The sequence below is a fragment of the Gordionus sp. m RMFG-2023 genome, chromosome 3 (genome assembly GCF_954871325.1).
Source record: "Gordionus sp. m RMFG-2023 chromosome 3, tfGorSpeb1-WG-v2, whole genome shotgun sequence".
Lineage (NCBI taxonomy): Eukaryota > Metazoa > Nematomorpha > Gordioida > Chordodea > Parachordodidae > Gordionus > Gordionus sp. m RMFG-2023.
In genome coordinates this window covers 29,757,634-29,776,401 of record NC_088777.1, presented here as the reverse complement: position 1 = coordinate 29,776,401, position 18,768 = coordinate 29,757,634, and the positions used below count along the sequence as shown (strand labels likewise).

Genomic DNA, 18,768 nt, shown 5'->3' with positions numbered 1-18,768 from the left:
AATATCTGAAAAAATGTTTTTATATTCACAATAAATAATCATTTCGACTAAATTTTTACACATATGCATTTGAAATTTACGACCAAAAAAATTATTCTTGATATTCTTTCTATCCATACAGGACTGCAAAACATTTTACTTTGATTTCTGGGGAAAAAAAATCAAATAATTCAAATTTTTTCCACTGAAACTATATGTCACTTAAACTTTTTCTGAATAATATATCAATTTTCAACCCACTCGCATTTATAGTCATATAAAAAAAAGGAAATAATAAAATTTTATATAAGAAATAATATTAAAAATTTTACCAAAAAGATAAAAGCTAGATTTTTAAGAATTAGTCTAATAATCGCAATAGGAATTCCCTATTGCCCAAATCTAATATTTTTAAACTAATTTATTTACCTTTATAAAAAATTATAACAGACAAAAGCTTACAATAAGTGGGCTTAGAGACCTCAAATAAAATTTATCTGGGAAAACTGAGCGAATAGTGCTCCCCTCCCCATAGGAAAATCCTGGATTATGCAAAACACAGCTTAAGAATTAATTAACCTAACTTAATTTCATAAAAACCGAAGGAAGCCAGTCAAAAATTTCATCATAGTAATCAAACTGGTATATTGTAAATTGTTTCAAAGAAAAATTGAAAATATGAGCATTAAGAAATTTATCTTTTAAAAAGAACCGACTTGAATTCTGTGTGACTTTTGTAAACTAGTATTCTACCATACATTATAATAAGTCTAAAATTGATAATTAACGTTATTAAAGGCAATAAATACCATCTTTATTCCTCTAAAATTACTGTCCCGAAAAAAGGTATCAATTAAATTAGGAGTAATTTTCGGAGAAGCAATTAAAGAGTGAAATTAAAATAAAAAATGTATACCTAATTTCGTTCCAACCTGATCTAGCTTTTGAATCGAGATATTCGGAGCATATTAAGCTAATTGTTTTGTCACAAGGTAGTCGAACAAGCTGTATTTTATGAAAAAAATTGAATCAATGTACATTTTAAAAATCATTGGTAAGGCGATAGTTTTACGGGTGTTGTACACCAGATCAGGTATTCAGTTGGTTTCTTAAATTTAAACCATATGATTTTGCCGGATATATATTATGTGTAGAATGCCTAGCCAACAGAGTTGTTAATCGCTACTTTTACCGCTACGCTAATTGTTAAAAAAAAGTAGCTTTAGCTACTTTTTGGCTAATTTTTATAAAAAAAATTTAAAAACAATTTTTTTTTTATTTTGCATATTATGTAATTGTATAGTAAATAATATATAAAAATCAACATAAATAAATATTAAAATATAGTTAATTTTGATTATAAAAAAATTTATGTAATAAATTTTAAATATTTATGGTAATTTGTTGAATTTTAATAATAAAATCATTTCAATATTATCATCCCCAAGCGACGATCAGAAAGTATCAGTTTTGCCTTACTAAATAATCTCTGTGTCTCACCTTCAGCATTATCCTCACCAAATATTCTATATTCATATTAAATAGAATAAATTATTCATCCCGTTTTTAATAGAAATGTGTAGTGATATTTATCAAAAATGGAGTGGTAAAATCATTAGGTTGCAATTCTAAATTTTAAACCTCAGGAATTATGATGTAACTAAGTAAAAATATTTTATCAAATGAATACATTGAATTCCCTGTACTGTATATAAATTGATGGATATTAATCAATAAGAAATAAATATAGTAAAATTCTAATCATCCATGAAATATTCAATAACCATATCATATTAAATAGCTCAATGACACTGTGCAATAAAAACTAATGAAATAATCCATCTCTCTTGTAAATTTTATTAGTTAAATTCACTAATTTTTTTTTTAATTTGATATAAATTATGATATAATATTACTAAAATATGTATGTATTTAGTTAATAAAAATTCTATATATAATGTGAAATATTAAACAACTTTTAAATAAATACTGAAAAATTTAATTAATAACTTAATACTTGATTTAATTTTATTACTCTAAATATTTTAAAAATTAATTTATAATACTGAAGGCCTTCAGCTAATTGGACCCATCAGTCACCATCTTGCAAACTTTATTATGAATCCTAAAAGACTTGTGGATGTCAATAATTTTATTGCAAGAAAATCGTATGTCTGGCATCCTATTATCCTTTTGAGGGCTAATGCTACTGATCTTCTTTTTCAAGTCCTAGGATCTAGCCAATGGCCTGTGATTCCCAAATAAGCTCTAAAAATATTTAATCAGATCAATTTATAAATATAAATAAGTGTTTACCTTCTGTTATGTGTCCAACTATCTGCCGTGGTACATATATGAGATATCTCTGATAATTCTACTATTAAAGCATCTTTCATCACTTTAAACTTATCTGCTATTTTATTCACAAGTGTCTGGCGACATAAAATAGTTGTACCAGGTGATATTTTTAATCATCTTAGTAAATGATGGATTATCAACCAAGGACATTGGCTGAACTGTATCAATTATAAAATCCACAATAACTTTATCAGTTAATTTCTGAGAAATATTAGCATTTGTATTATTAATTAATTTTGTCTGAATGGAATTAGTCTTTTTTGATGTAGATTCACCTATGTCAAATTTATTTAAATGTTGTTCAATTTTCTTAAAACAATTAGCATGAACAGTCTTATAAAATAAATATTATTATTTTATGTAAAAATGATAATTTACCTTTAGGTGTTTCTTGAGGTTATAGCTACTGGATTGATTTGAGGAAATATTTTTTTTACATTTTAAACAAATTTGAAGCCAGTTTTTGTTTTAATATTTATCTTGAAAATTTTTTGAAATCTAGGGAATGGGAAAGTATTGCTATGAATATTATATTCTTCCCTGGTATCTTCCATTTCATTAATATCATTGTCTGACTCTGAATCACTTTCAACGATTTGGATATCCATATGCGATGCCATTTTTAATTATTAACAGTTGATTTAGGTTTATAATATATTGAAAATATTAATTATAAATTGAAAATATATTTCAATTTCAAAATTAAATAATAAATCATAAAAATTATAATTAATTATGGTATTATATTTAAATTTTCGTGATTATACTTACATTCATTATATTTTTTTAAAGTAGCCCGCTAAAAAATTAAATAATTAAAAAAAAAGTAGCCGCTATTAGCTATAGCTACTAGCGCGCTACTTTAACAACTCTGCTAGCCAATAAATTTCAGACCATTTTATAATGAATGTTTGTAGAATTTCAATTTATATTAAAAATATTTAAATTATAAAAAAATGAATATAAATTTTTTTAAACTAGACCTTAACTTAATAAATGGGATAAGGTCTGATGGCATAACACTTATTCCATTCAAGGAAGACGGAGAATTAACCTGGGATTATACATGTATTGGCGTATTTGCCGTCAGCAATTCCCCGGAACTCCATTATTCAAACGGAGATATGAAAATTCAATAAATTCCCTTTATTTTTACCAATTACTTTATTCCTTTCATTCTGGGGAATTTTGGCCCTGAAGATATAAAATTTTAGGCCTTAATCATAAAAAACCTGATATCTATGATTTAAAATTATATATTCTAAGTTTTTTTAAAATGATGAACTGATAATCGTCTTTACTATTTCAGAATAAATACAGTGCTGTGCAGATTTAATTTAAAACATTTCCATATTTTTTAATTCGTTTGTAAATAAAATTATTTAAATTGTAAAAATTAATATATATTTGAATTAAATCTGCACAACACTGTAGTATTAATCAATTAACCTTACATGAATAAATCAAATGAGCTAGTTAGTAATATGACAAATACAGTGAACATAAATTAATCATCCTACTCCTACTAATCATATTTATGATTTTAGTATATTATAAATTTTAATTTAAGATATTACTGATCATAATTTTTACACATTGAGTTTATTATTGATAATATTATATGCCTTAATACTGCACCCTATTTGAACGTTTGCGTTTCGTAATGAAAAACGACACAAAGCATTTCAAATGGTATCGTGCCAATGGAAATATAAATTTTTTTTTTTTTTTAGAAAACGCTCAATTAGGTCGCACTATGATTAATCGCTTAATAAGATTATTTATAGATAATTATCTTCGGGCTCATAGGGGCAAAAAGAGTCACTTTGGAATCTGTAAAATTTTTAAAATGCTTATATCTCAAAAACTATTTATAGTAAAAAAATCTTAAGGGCTATCAAAAAAAACTAAAATTGGCGCTAATGTCTTTAACTTCTGGTTTACAAATCTTACTTTACCTGTATTTTTAAGCAAAATAGGGAATTTGTTTTCGAATTTATTTTTTTTATTTTGACACCTTTTATAAATATATATATGATGTTAAAACCTTGGCGAAACTATCGACTCTTCAGAAATATATATTTTTACCAAATAAAAAAATAGATGGCGCTAATGGTTTAAAAATATTATTCTTAAGGAAAATGAAAATATTGATGTTTATAAGTGTAATAGAAACAATTAGCCTCAAAGGCAATTAAATATAGGATGAATTTTAAATATATATATTATTAATTGTGTACGACGATTAATTGTTTGTTTTGTAAAAGATATATATACGGCGGTACAAAATATAAAAAATAGTTAAAATTATAATAAAATTTGGTATCACTATAATGGCGCAGTAGTTTCAAATGGAGAAATATAATATAAAGGAGTGCAATATGGAAGTTTATTTATCAAAGATGAATTTCATATTTAAAATCGCAAAAATAGAAGATAAAAAATCATTTTTATTAGCGAATATTGGATTAGAGGTTTATTCTAAATTATTTAATTTGTGTTTGCCAAAGACATTAGAGGAAATATCATATGATGACATAATTAAACTTTAAAAAAATTATTATATGAAGAAGACTAATTTCATGTTAGAAAGATATTATTTCTTTAAAATGGAACAAGAAAAAGATGAAACCATCGTAGAGTATATTAATAAATTAAAAATAAAGGCAAAGACGTGTGAATTTAAAGATATGTATAATACAGTATTGCGGGACAAATTAGTGTCAGGAATTAATAATGGAAAAATATTAATGAAATTAATTAACACGCAGGACTTGACATGGGAAAGTGCAATACAAATCGCGACCGCAATGGAGACTACAGAAATGATGTCGTATGAAAAATTATCTGCAGGAAAGGAGATAAATAAAATCTCAAAAACAGTAACAAGGGAGCAGTATGACCAGTATCAAAAATTATTTGCTATTGTTGTGGATTAGGAGATCACAAAAAACCTAAGTGCCCTAATTTGAATGCCATCTGCCATAATTGTGGGATAAAAGGACATTTACAAAAAGTATGCAGAAGGAATGGTGGGAAGAAAGAATATATTTGAACGATAGATGTTCCAGAAAATGAGCGAGAAAGTTTTGAGGATTGGGAATTTCCAGAGTAGTCTCGAGAAAAATTTGAGGTGAAATTATTGATAGATAAAATTTATATTAAATTTTTAATTGACACAGGATCGGCAGTTTCCATTTTGAATATAGAAGATGTTTACCGTTTAAAAATACCAATAACAAAAACGGATATTATTTTAAAATCTTATATAAATGTAATGATCAATATTAAAGGTAAATGTATATTACCCGTTAATTATATGAATAAAGTTATATATTATGAATTTATTATTGTAAACAATGGGATTAATTTGATAGGTACAAATTAAAATTAATAAAAATAAATCAATGTAATATAGTCAATGAGGTTTGGGAGGATAATATTGTACATAAATTTTCCTTATTATTTACTAAAAAATTATGTTTACTAAGAGGGTTTAAGGCCAGTTTATCGGTAAAATCCAACCCTCAGTTTCAATGTATGAAAAGTAGACCGATACCATTTGCGTGGAAGGCAAAACTCGAAACGGAATTACAACGACTGGAATCCATGGGAGTTTTAGAAAGACGAAAATACTCGAATATCGCTTCTCCGATTGTGCCCGTATTGAAGAAAGATGGATCTTTACGAATTTGCGGTGATTTCAGACAAACGGTTAATGCAAATATTTTGATAGATAAATATCCTTTACCCAGAATTAATGAATTATTAGCCACACTAAGTAATGGGTGTAAATATACAGTATTAGATTTATCCGAAGCGTATTTTCAAATAGAGCTAGATGATGAGGCAAAAAAGCTGTTAGTAATCCACACGCCTAGTGGATTGTATCGTTTCACACGACTTCCGTTTGGGGTAGCCTCAGCGCCAGCGATTTTTCAACAAGCAATAGATTCATTATTAAAGGGATTACCTGGAGTAGCGGTATATTTGGACGATATAATAATTACGGGGGAATCAATTGAGAGTCATAAGAAAAATTTGATAAATGTATTAAAGACGTTAGAAATAAACGGTATGAAATTAAATCTAAAAAAATGTGATTTTTTTAAAGAAAAGATTGAATTCTTAGGTCATACCGTTAGCGAAGAGGGAATTACGACAACAAATAAGAATGTCAATGCAATTTTAGACGCACCGTTACCTAAAAACGTTAAAGAATTACAAGCTTTTATCGGTATAATAAATTATTATCAAAAATTTATAAACAATTTTTCTACTATTGCCGCTCCATTATATAGGCTTTTAAGGAAAGATGTGCCATGGAAATGGACAAATAATGAAACAATTGTAATTAATAAATTTAAAAAATTAATATCAGAAGCACCAATTTTAACACATTATAATCCGGAAAAACCGATAATTCTAGCTGCTGATGCGTCTCAACATGGAATAGGATCAGTTATATCTCATATCATTAACAACGAGGAAAAACCGATTGGATACGCGTCTCGAACATTAAATGCTGCCGAACGAATTTACAGTCAGATAGAGCGTGAGGCTTTAGCAATTATATTTGGATTAATTAAATTTAAACAATATTTAATAGGCAGACATTTCATTATCATTACTGACCATAAACCCCTAATATCGTTACTTAATCCACATAAAAGAATAACAGATATGTCATCAAGATTATTAAGATGGTCATTACTACTAGCAAATTATGATTATGAATTGCAACTTCGAGGGACAAAAAAAATAGTAGTGCGGATATGCTTTCCCGGTTTCCAATTGACGGTAAACCATCTGCTTGGGAAGAGTTAGATATTAATTTAATAGTATCGGATGCTCCACAATTTATTTCAGCGTTAGATATAAAAGCACACACAAGAAATGACCCGGTATTATCAAAGGTTTCACGTTACCTTACTGGATGGCCAAAGATAATAGAGGAAAATCTAAAACCGTTTTTTCAGCGCCGAAATGAACTCACGAGGGAGGCAGGGTGTATTTTATGGGGATTAAGAACCATAATTCCAAAAAAATTACAAGTAAATATTTTGTCTTTTTTACATATGGGGCATCAGGGTTATACTAAAACAAAATTATTGGCACAAGAGAACGTTTGATGGCCGAATATTAACGAAGATATCGAATTACACGGTAAGAATTGTGAATTATGTCAAACAAATAATCCTGGCAATAAAACGATCATAGGGAAATGGCCCTCCGCAAATAAACCATGGGGAAGAATTCATTTAGATTTTGCCAGACCAATTAACGGAGATATATATCTAGTAATAATAGATAGTTTTAGTAAATGGCCTGAAATACAAAAAATGATGACGAATAATTTTACTGAAGTAAGAAAATAGTTGTTAAGACTGTTTGCTATTTTCGGTTACCCCAATACGATTGTTACGGATAATGGCCTCCCATTTCAAAGTAGAGAATTTAGTTTATTTTGCAAACAATTATCAATTAAAAATGTATATAGTGCCCCATACCACCCTAGAACCAATGGAGAAGCGGAGCGGTTAGTACAAACTTTTAAAAATTTAAAAAAAAACATAATGATTATAATAAAATACAAGATTTTTTGTTTAATTATCGAAATACGCCACAAATAACCACAAAACAATCACCAAGTTCAATTATGCTTAAATTTCAACCCATAGGACCTTTACAATTAATAAAACCAATTTATCCTCATCCATATATACCTCAGTTACCAGGTTTTTTTTAATATAAATGAAAAAATATATGCAAAAGATTTAAAAAAAGATAATTTGATACCAGGTATCATCGTTAAAAGAACAGGACCAATGACGTTTTTAGTTGAAACTAAATTAGGGGTATGGAGAAGACATATTAATCAGTTAAAACATAGGTTCGACAACTCCGATTTAAGAGGAGGGAAGAGAAGAAGAAAAGATGCAAAATACACCACAAATGAATGAAAATAGGCCTATACAAAACTCAATGACTAAAGACATTGATCCTCTACACGAATTGGTGACCAAAGACATTGACTGAATACAAGACTCAATAAACAAAGACACCATCATAAATGATAAGATGAAAATAGACAGTAATGAGCAAACGGTGGTAGAGAACGAAAGTACAAGCAGCCGTTATCCAAAACGGATAAGAAAACAATTTATACCGTTTCAAATCGAGAGCCCAAAAAAGGAGAGAATAGATGTAATAGAAACAATTAGCCTCAAAGGCAATTAAATATATGATGAATTTTAAATATATATATTAATTGTTTGTTTTGTAAAAGATATATATACGGCGGTACAAAATATAAAAAATAGTTAAAATTATAATAAAATTTGGTATCACTATAATAAGAAATGTAATAAAATTTTCCTTTCAGTTCTGACCCCCTCCCACTATCCTTAAAAACTTTTACATTTTTTAGATCTCTACTTTGCTACTATAGCGAATGACTTATTAGCTCGATAATGTATAAAAGCTGCATAAAGAAAGAATATTTTAGGCATATTATAGATGATATTTTACGAGCATATTATTTTACAAAATAAACTGTTTAAAACGATCTCTCTTTCTGCATAATATTTTTAACTTGCCCGTTCAGATTAATTTTAAATAATTCAACCCGTCTGCAGCTTATTATTTTATGTCTTCTACCAATAACATTGGTTTGGAGAGTGCAAAAACATATATTCTAGGTGCAGATCAATTGAAATTTTATTCTATATCACAGATGGAAGTACCAAATGTTAAAACAAAAAAATGTTGCAACCATTTAATCTACAATGACAAGCTTATTATCGATCTAGGATTCTACCCTGGACGACCGAAAAAAATTTACCAATCAATTTAAATATGTTAATATGCTCTTCATGAAGACAAAAAAGCAGCAAACAATATTCACGAATTCTCTTAAAATTAATTAAAATGAAGGATATTATATAGGTCAGACAGATTTTGCTGAAAATTATGCCTTTATGGTTCAAGATGAAGTACAGGGGTTTCACTCAAACATAAAAGCTGAGTGGTATTTCTGAGCCACATCTCATGGCAAATCATCTGTGACAGGGTCGGAGGTGCAGTCAAAAGTTTAGTGGCCAGGGCTTTATAAAGACCTGTTTCAGAACAAATATCTTGTCCTAGAGTTTTGCCTATTGTAAGGAAAATATTAAAGGTGTAAGATTTTAATTTATTACTATATATTATAATTTTTTTTTAAGGATTTACACAAGGATTTTAAAACTATTAATCTTTTTAATTTATTTTCTTAAAATATATAATTTTTTATATCTAACTAAATTTTGTTTCATATATATTTTAAAGGAATGAATATAATTATTTATCTATATTTCTATATTATTAATTAAAATGAATAATAAAAAAATAATACGAAAGATATTTATTTATTTTATTAAGTGTCTAATGGGCATTTGTCCGTACTACCCTCAGTTAAATTAGTATATTTAGTAGAAATTCGAAAATAAAAAGTGAAAATATCCTGTCATTGATAAGTTAGCAACAAAATTTTAACCATAATCCGTAATTTCATAAAGCGCTATCTATTTTTTCAATTTTTGATAAAAATGTATATTTCGGAAGAGTCGATAGCGTCGCCAAGGTTTTGACATCCTATATTTATTTATAAAAAATGTCTAAATAAAAAGCAAAAAAAATTTTTGATAACAAACTCCCCTTTTTGCTTAAAAATACAGGTAAAATATTTTTTTACTATAGTTTTTTATAGGTGTGAATTGATTTTTATGAGAAATTAGTGCCAAAGGTATAAAATTGATAACTTTACAGAATGTTATTTTAGTTAACATTGATAACTAATAAAATTAATTTATATATTATATTCAAAAATTTTATGTAAATAATAATGCAAACCATTTGCTGGCTAGTGACATAATCCCAATCATCTAAAAGAACGGGCTTGAAAATTTCGGGAATGTGAATTCTTACTTGTGAAGTATCACTATTCAGTATAAGCTTTAATCAAAAATAATAGAGCATTAGAAATATATGCAAGAAATTTTATTTTGTAAAAGTTTTAAATTTGTCAATATAAAAATAATTACATTTACTAAGTCAAAATAATATAAAAGATCATATTTGCAATAAGGGCATGAGGCTAATTTTATTTGGAGGCTATACTTTATTGGTATAAAAATTTATAAATAATTCACTATTTTAAATTTTATTAAAACTTGTACCCCATTTCTCATTGGTATAAGAACAGTAAGATTTAGATATTCTTAAATCACATGGCCAGGTCCTATAATAATTCTTATAAAAAATAACTAGCGTATGTGTAGACCGTAAAATTAATATAATAAAAATAGTATAATTTAATAATTATTCTTCAACAGTTGAAAAAAAATATTAAACTGGTACTGATAGCGCCATCATAATATAGAGTTGTTAAATAATAGCGATCAAAAGATCGAAGATCCGGAATTCGAACCTAATTTTGGCAAAATTGTTCATAATGAAAATCCTCTTAAAATCTTATTTTTTAATTAATACATAAAATAAACAAGTAAAATATAATTTATTATAAACTTTTAAATTCAAACTAAAATTTTTTATCTTCATCATAATTTATTAGCGTACACCAAAATTTATTTTAAATTAAGAGTACACTATTATATTGATTTTCTTTCTGTATCAGGGATTGAAATGGGTTTAAAGTGAGGTCTGGAACGGATGAGTAATGATTCGCTCGCCTCCATCACATTAGGTGGGAGAGACATTTTTAAAACAATGGGCGGGCGGGTTAAACAAACAATTTTTAAATAAATTGATGGGCGGGCGGGTTAAACAAACAAATTTTTTAAATAAATTGACGGGCGGGTAATTTTTTTAAAAAAATTATGGGTTTGTAGATAAGGGGTTTAAAATATTTTAATTTCTTCGGAATTTTAGCAAATAAGCAATTTCGATAATAGAAATAATGCCCCATTGAAAATGCATGTATGGATAAATTCCGTCACAAATTTAAAAAAAGGGAGATTCCGATTAAAAGTTTGCAATGTACAGGTTTGCCAGCCTGCCAATTTTACTGGCGGGTAAAATATTTTAAAAATTGTGGGAAGGGGGGGGTGAGAGAAATGGGCTAGTTTTTATGGAATATTTATCGAGCGTAATGAGCAGAACAAAATTCTATTTATTAAAAAACACTTGTTTATTTCATAATATTGCATATTTTATAAGAAGTAAAAATATATTTAAATAAAATAAATGGCGAGGGGGTGAATTAAAAATTTTTTTAAAACAATGAGTGGGCGAACTTTCGGATTTAATATTGCCCATTGCAAATCTCTAATTCCGACAAAAATTTAAAAGAAACAAAATTTAAGCCGATAGGTTTTATATTACTTGAGAATTTTGGTAAATGTGCAAAATTAAGCCACCTCTCTCGAATATTAAATAATAAAACTAAGCTTATTAAAACCCTAAATTATACACTTATGATAAAATCATTGATAATTAGAAAAACAAAAAACCAAATTTTTATTATATAATATGTGAAAAATATTATATTTTAAAATTAAAGGTGCTTTCAGGTCGGCATAACAATTTGATCAAGGATGTACTGATACTTTTATCGGATCGGCCGATTTTTAAAAATATTGTTTATCGACTGATATTAATAAATTTACGGATTAGATACTATAAAATAGTGTCTTAATTAAAAAAAAAATTTTATTTATTAATTTTTAAGAAAATATGTAAAAATTAAAAACATTCTTATTGTTTTTATAAAAAAACTAACTAATAACTGAAGATGTTAAAAATATAATAAAATACATAACTTATTTTTATAGAATATATATAATTTTAAAACTTAATTTTAATAATTTATGTTGATCATGAATATACTAGATAGGATTCTAATTTATACACGATAGATATACTCTTGGAACAAAAAAAGATAACGACTTTACTAGGGGAGACCGGGGTATAACGATTGACGGGGTAAAAATGTTAACGCGAATAACTTTTTAACCATTGAGCACAAAAATTTTAAATTTGGTGTGAAGATGTATTTTTATATCTAATTTCTTACTTATGTTTATTTTTTAAAAACTTACCTGGTTTTATATATTTTGTCAAAAAACTGTTTTTTACCTAAAAAATATATAAATCATTCTCTAGTATATTTTGCTTTTAGTAAAATAAAATATACATGTCCTCAGGATTCAAAATTTGGCACAAATGTTCCTATGTATTAGCTATAAAATAAAATTTATCTAGTATCTATATCTTTACTAGAAGTCACGCAATAATGATATTTATAATATATGTCACCTCAGGATAAAGCTGTTATGGGTAAAACTGTTAAAATATATAATTATTTACATTAAATTTTTCATTCATTCATTTATTATTTTATTGTATCAAGCAAATAATGAGAAATTATAAAAGAAAAACCATATTCAGAGATATAAGTATAATAGATGAAGCCATAAAATAATAAATAATACTTTATTGGATTTGTCTGTTAAAAAATATAAAATACCTTATAAACGTTGAGAAGAGGATATAAAAATGGTATTAGAAGTTCAGATCATCATAAACAAATATTTACAAATGAAGAATATAGATTGTGTGACTACATTATAGAAGCAAGTAGGTAATTTATGGGACTAAAGCCTAAACAAGTAATTAAATTATATTGTTTGTATTTGAATTGAGTATTAATTATTAACCCTTCAATACTCCGGTGAAAAAAAATGACGTTAGTACTCGGGTGGGATTTAATAGACTCCAATTTCAAATGTGTATATATCCATTAATATTTATTTGCTTGATAAAATATTTTTATTTTTTAAGCCTAGATTAAAGATGATGAGGATAATTATAATTTGTGCCAAAAATTTTTAAAAAAGCTTACTTTTTTTAAATTTCAAATATAAAATTAAAATAAATAACTTATCTATCATATAATCATGATAATTCATAATATGGATCTTTATTCTTCAATATAAAAAAATTACACTGATACATTCAAATATAAAAAAAATACAGAACATACAAATTTTCTCTAGTGGGGTCTCACAAACCCCAATCAGTCACAAAATTTTATCTTAAAAACTACTCAACCTAATATATGAAATTTGGAATCTAGATTCTAAGATATATTTGATGAAGCTACTGAAGATTCCAGATCATAATATTTAACCGGTTTTATGTAATATCATTTCTAGCATGCCTGAGATTTCATATACCCCACCAGAGTATTGAAGGGTTAAATATATATTTCAATTGAGCATTATTAATAAAGTTATCAAATTAATATTGATATTTGAATTGAGCATTATTAAAATTATGAAATACATTATATATTTCAATTGAGCATTTTTATTAAAGTTACCAAATTAATATTGATATTTGAATTGAGTATTAATAAAATTATGAAATACAATTATATTTCAATTGAGCATTTTTATTAAAGATACCAATTAATATTGACAATTGAATTGCGCATTTTTAAAATTATGAAATACAATATATATTTCAATTGAGCATTTTAAAGTTACCAAATTATTTGAATTGAGCATTATTAAATTTATGACTTGAATCTATTTAATTATTTATATCATTTTAAGTCTATAGAACTGGTATTGGTAATTATTAAAATGAAATTGTTTTATTTTATAAATACATAAGATAAGAGGATTAGCATATAAGCTTGCTCTAGAAAATGACAAATCTTTCTCAAAGAGCTGGAAAACTAATGATATGGCTGGAGATGCCTGTTTTATGGGGTTTAGAAAATGACATTCCCAACTTTCGATTCGTACCCCTGAAGCTACTAGTCTAGCAAGAGCATATGGCTTCAATATCACAAATGTCAATAAATTTTTTGAAAATTTAATGAAGCTATGATTCTCACAACATTGAACCACATAATATATAGAATGCAGATGAAAGTGGTTTCACCACCGTTCAAACTCCTACAAGAATTATAGCACAGAAGGGTGACAATATGTTTAGCCATCAATGCTATAGGCCATAGCATTCTACCATTTTTTATTTTTCCAAGAAAACGATACAAAGATCACTTTATTCGTGATGGTCCTGTTGGATCTAAGGGTGTGGGAAACGCATCTGGTTGTATGAGGAGGAATTTTTATCTTTTAGAAACACTTTAAAAAATATTCTAGCGCATCCAATGAGAAAAAAGTCTTGTTAATTATATAACCATACCTCTCATTGCCCAATTTCTGTTATAAACTATTGTTGCTCCAATGAATTCGTTATTCTAACACTTCCACCGCATTGCTCGCATAAACTCCAAACATGACAAAGCAGTTTATAGGACATTGAAAAAGTTTTATAAAGGAGCTATTGACACATGGATGGGAAATCATGTGGGGCAACAATTTCAGATTTATGATATTCCAGGAGTCTTAAAAAATAAAATACCGAGGGCAGTGACACCAAATAATATATTAAATGGATCTTAGCATGTGGCATATATTTTTTAAATACAAATATATTTACAGATCAAGATTATATCTGCTGTAATAATTCAAATGCTAGCTTAAATATTGAAATTGAAAATAATGAGGAAAATCTTACGTGAATATAGAATTTATGACTCAAAATAATGACAGTGATTTATCTCTATTAATGAACGAAAATTTCCCAAATGATATTGATGAACCCAATTATCATGGTATGTATCCATCTTGCTCTAAAAATTATAAATTTTTCATCCTTCGTCTATAATATCTATTCCAATATTGTTCAATATTTCATCCGAAAAAGAAGTGAGAAATACTAACATCTACTTCTTATAAAAATAATTATTAATTCAGAGAAGAAAAAAAATATCAAAAAAGAATTGTTTATGTGTTATTTGCAATTAAAACTATAAAAATAGTCGCGAGAGCGATTACAATGTGCCTTGAATGGGCGCATTTTAAATGTTATAATTATGATAATTTATTTACCTGTCCTTATTGTATTGATTTTTGTAAATAAAAATCATAAATATATCTTAAATTTGTAATATTTGTTAAATAAAACAATAAATATGTGTCAAATATTATTTTAACTACTTTACCCTAGTGTTTATCCATTTTACCCTGAACCCAGGGTAATGTTTAAATGACGAAAATAAGTGGTTTGACATAACTAATCATAGCTCCTAAAATATAGGTAGAGGGCTACACTTTTTTTATCTTGTAAATGAGGGATGGTGCTACACGTTGATCTATAATTTGTTGTGTTTGACTCTTGTTTAAAATTTTTATGGTAAATATGCAAAATGCCTATCGTTTTACCACGGTCTCCCCTATATAAATGAATGATTTATCAATGTTTAAAAACACAAATGTTGTTTTTTCGTTTTATTTATTACTACAACAATAATATTTTATTGCAAATTTTATATTATTACAATTATTTAAATAAAATTTTAAAATACAATTAATTAATTTATTATAATTTTTAGAGCAAGATGGTAACATATCATGATAATTGGGTTCATCAATATCATTTGGGACATATTCGTTCATTAATACAGATAAATCACTGTCATTGTGTTCAGTCATAAATACTATATTATATTCACTGTAAGACTTTCCTCATTATTTTCAATTTCAATATTTAAGCTAGCATTTGAATTATTACAGAAGATATAATCTTGATCTGTAAATATATTTGGGTCTAAAAAATATATACAAGCTAAGAATCCATTTAATATATTATTTGGTGTCACTGCCCTCGGTATTTTATTTTTTAAGACTCCTGGAATATCAAAATCTGAAATTGTTGCCCCACATGATTTCTCATCCATGTGTCAATAGCTCCATTATAAAAAAATTTTAATGTCCCATAAACAGCTTTGTCATGTTTGGAGTTTATGCGAGCAATGCGGTGGAACAGTTAGAATAACGATCCAATTGGAGCGACAATAGTCTATAACAGAAATTGAGAAATGAGTGGCTATCTAAGATTAAGAATACTTTTTCCTCATTGGATGCGCTAGAATATTTTTTAAAGTGTTCAAAAAAACATAAAATTCCTCCTCTTGCATCCAACCAGATGCGTTTCCCATACCCTTAGATCCAACAGGGATAAAATAAAGAAAGTGATCTTTGTATCGTTTTCTTGTAAAAATAAAAAATGGTGGAATTCTCAGGCCTATAGCATTGATGGCTAAATATACTGTAATGAAGTTCCACTTTCTCCTAACGTTATAGAGCCTACTTGTTTGGCACTCTTCTGTGCTATAATTATTGCAGGAGTTTCACTTTCATTTGCATTCCATATATTATGGGTTCAAAGTTATAAGAATTATATAGCTTCATTAAATTTTTAAAAAATTTATTGACATTTGTGAGATTGAAGCCATATACTCTTGCTAACAGTAGCTTCAGGGGTATGAATCCAAAGTTGGGAATGTCGTTTTCTAAACCCCATCCAGTCATCTCTAGCCATATCATTATTTATCCAGTTCTTTGGGAAAGATTTGTCATATTCTAGAGCAAGCTGATATGCAAAATTCTCTTATATTGTGTATTTATAAAATAAAACAATTTCATTTTAAAAATTACGAATACCAGTTCTATAGACTTAAAAAAATAAATTCAATAAATTTCATAATTTTAAAAATGGTAATTCAAATAACTTGGTAACTTTAATAAAAATGCTCAATTAATATATATTGTATTTCATAATTTTAATAATGCTCAATTCAAATATCAATATGTAACTTTATTAGTAATGCTCAATTGAAATATATATTGTATTTCATAATTTTAATAAAGCTCAATTCAATTATCAATATTAATTTGGTAACTTTATTAGTGATGCTCAATTGAAACATATATTTAATAATTAATACTCAATTCGAATATAAACAATATATTTTAATTACTTGTTTAGGCGTTAATCCCATAAATGACCTATTTGCTTCTAATATGTAGTCACACAAAGATTCTTCATTTTTAAATATTGTTTATGACGATCTGAACTTTTAATACCATTTTTATATCTTCTTCTTAACTTTGTATAAGGTATATTATATTTTTTAGCAGACAAATTCAATGAAGTATTATTTGTTATTTATTATTTTATATTTTATGGCTTCATATATTATACTTCATCTCTGAATATGGTTTTTCTTTTATAATTTCTCATTATTTGATTGATACAATAAAATGATAAATGAATGAATGAAAAATTTAATGTGAATAATTATATATTTTAACCGTTTTACCCATAACAGCTTTACCCCAATGTGACATATATTATAAATATCGTTATTGCATGACTTCTAGCATAGCTATAGATGTCAGATAAATTTTATTTTATATCTGATACATTAAGGAACATGTGTGCCAAATCCTGAGGACATGTATATTTTACTAAAAGTAAAATATACTAGAGAATGAATGATTTATATATTTTTTGGGTAAAAAACAGTTTTTTGACAAAATATATAAAACCGGGTAAGTTTTTTAAAAGATAAACATAGGCAAGAAATCAGATATAAAAATACATCTTCACACCAAATTTAAAATCTTTCTGCTCAAGGGTTGAAAAGTTATTTGCATTAACATTGTTACCCCGTCAATCGCTTTACCCCGGTCTCCCCTAAATACGATTTTTATTATATTTAAAAAAAAAAAATTTTCTCGTGAATCATATCATAAGTTAGAATTGTGATTTGTTTTATATATGTTCATTTCCTTATCTACATTTGCAAAATACTAGAAGAAACTTAATTAAATAGCTAGTCTAAAAAGTATATATTATAAATAAATACAAATAAAATTTATAAATTATATAAGAAATTTTAAAAGTTATTTTTAGTAAAAAATATTTATAGTAATCAATTTCACAGTTTTTAAATCAATGTTTTAGATAAAAATTTTTAGGTTTAATTATCAAATCAATATATACAACATACATACTATTAAAGTTTTTAAATTGCTCATGTTTGATCTTATAGATAGAAGCATAGAAAGTATTCAGGTGTTTGGTCCCATTTTTATAAACACAAAGCTCAGAATAAGAAGGGCTTAATACAGCAATTTAGAATACAGCTTTCCCAACTCAACAAAGATGACAATAGATATTTCTAAATGCAATAGGTATCTTAGATCATTAAGTAATAATATAATTTACAATAATGTAGATCCAGTAGAAGTTCAAGTCATAACTTCACTAAATAATCATCTTGCTGATTTCAGTGATAGACCAACTATACATCTTCCAATATTAAATCTAATAAAAATGATAATATACATAAAAATGAAATCATTTCAAAAAAATCAATACCTTTCAAACAAAATAATTTAAAATACATTGATAATATAACAGCTGAAGAACAAAGTAAACTGGATATTGAATTTGTACAAGCCATTTTTATGTCAAATCGTCCATTTTCAATAACCCATTATTTGTTTT

The 18,768-nt window shown here is 26.5% G+C and overlaps 1 protein-coding gene across 4 annotated transcripts in view; it reads right to left on the bottom strand.

The window, feature by feature from the left end:
• LOC135927455 (uncharacterized) overlaps positions 1-18,768 on the bottom strand; it is a 61,504-nt gene that overhangs the window by 31,970 nt on the left and 10,766 nt on the right. For all 4 annotated transcript variants that reach the window (XM_065463448.1, XM_065463447.1, XM_065463445.1 and 1 more), the window contains 2 exons: positions 10,228-10,329; positions 896-984 (listed from right to left, as the gene is read on the bottom strand). In XM_065463448.1, coding sequence (XP_065319520.1) covers positions 896-984; positions 10,228-10,329 — 191 coding nt within the window. The remainder of the gene's footprint in view (positions 1-895; positions 985-10,227; positions 10,330-18,768) is intronic.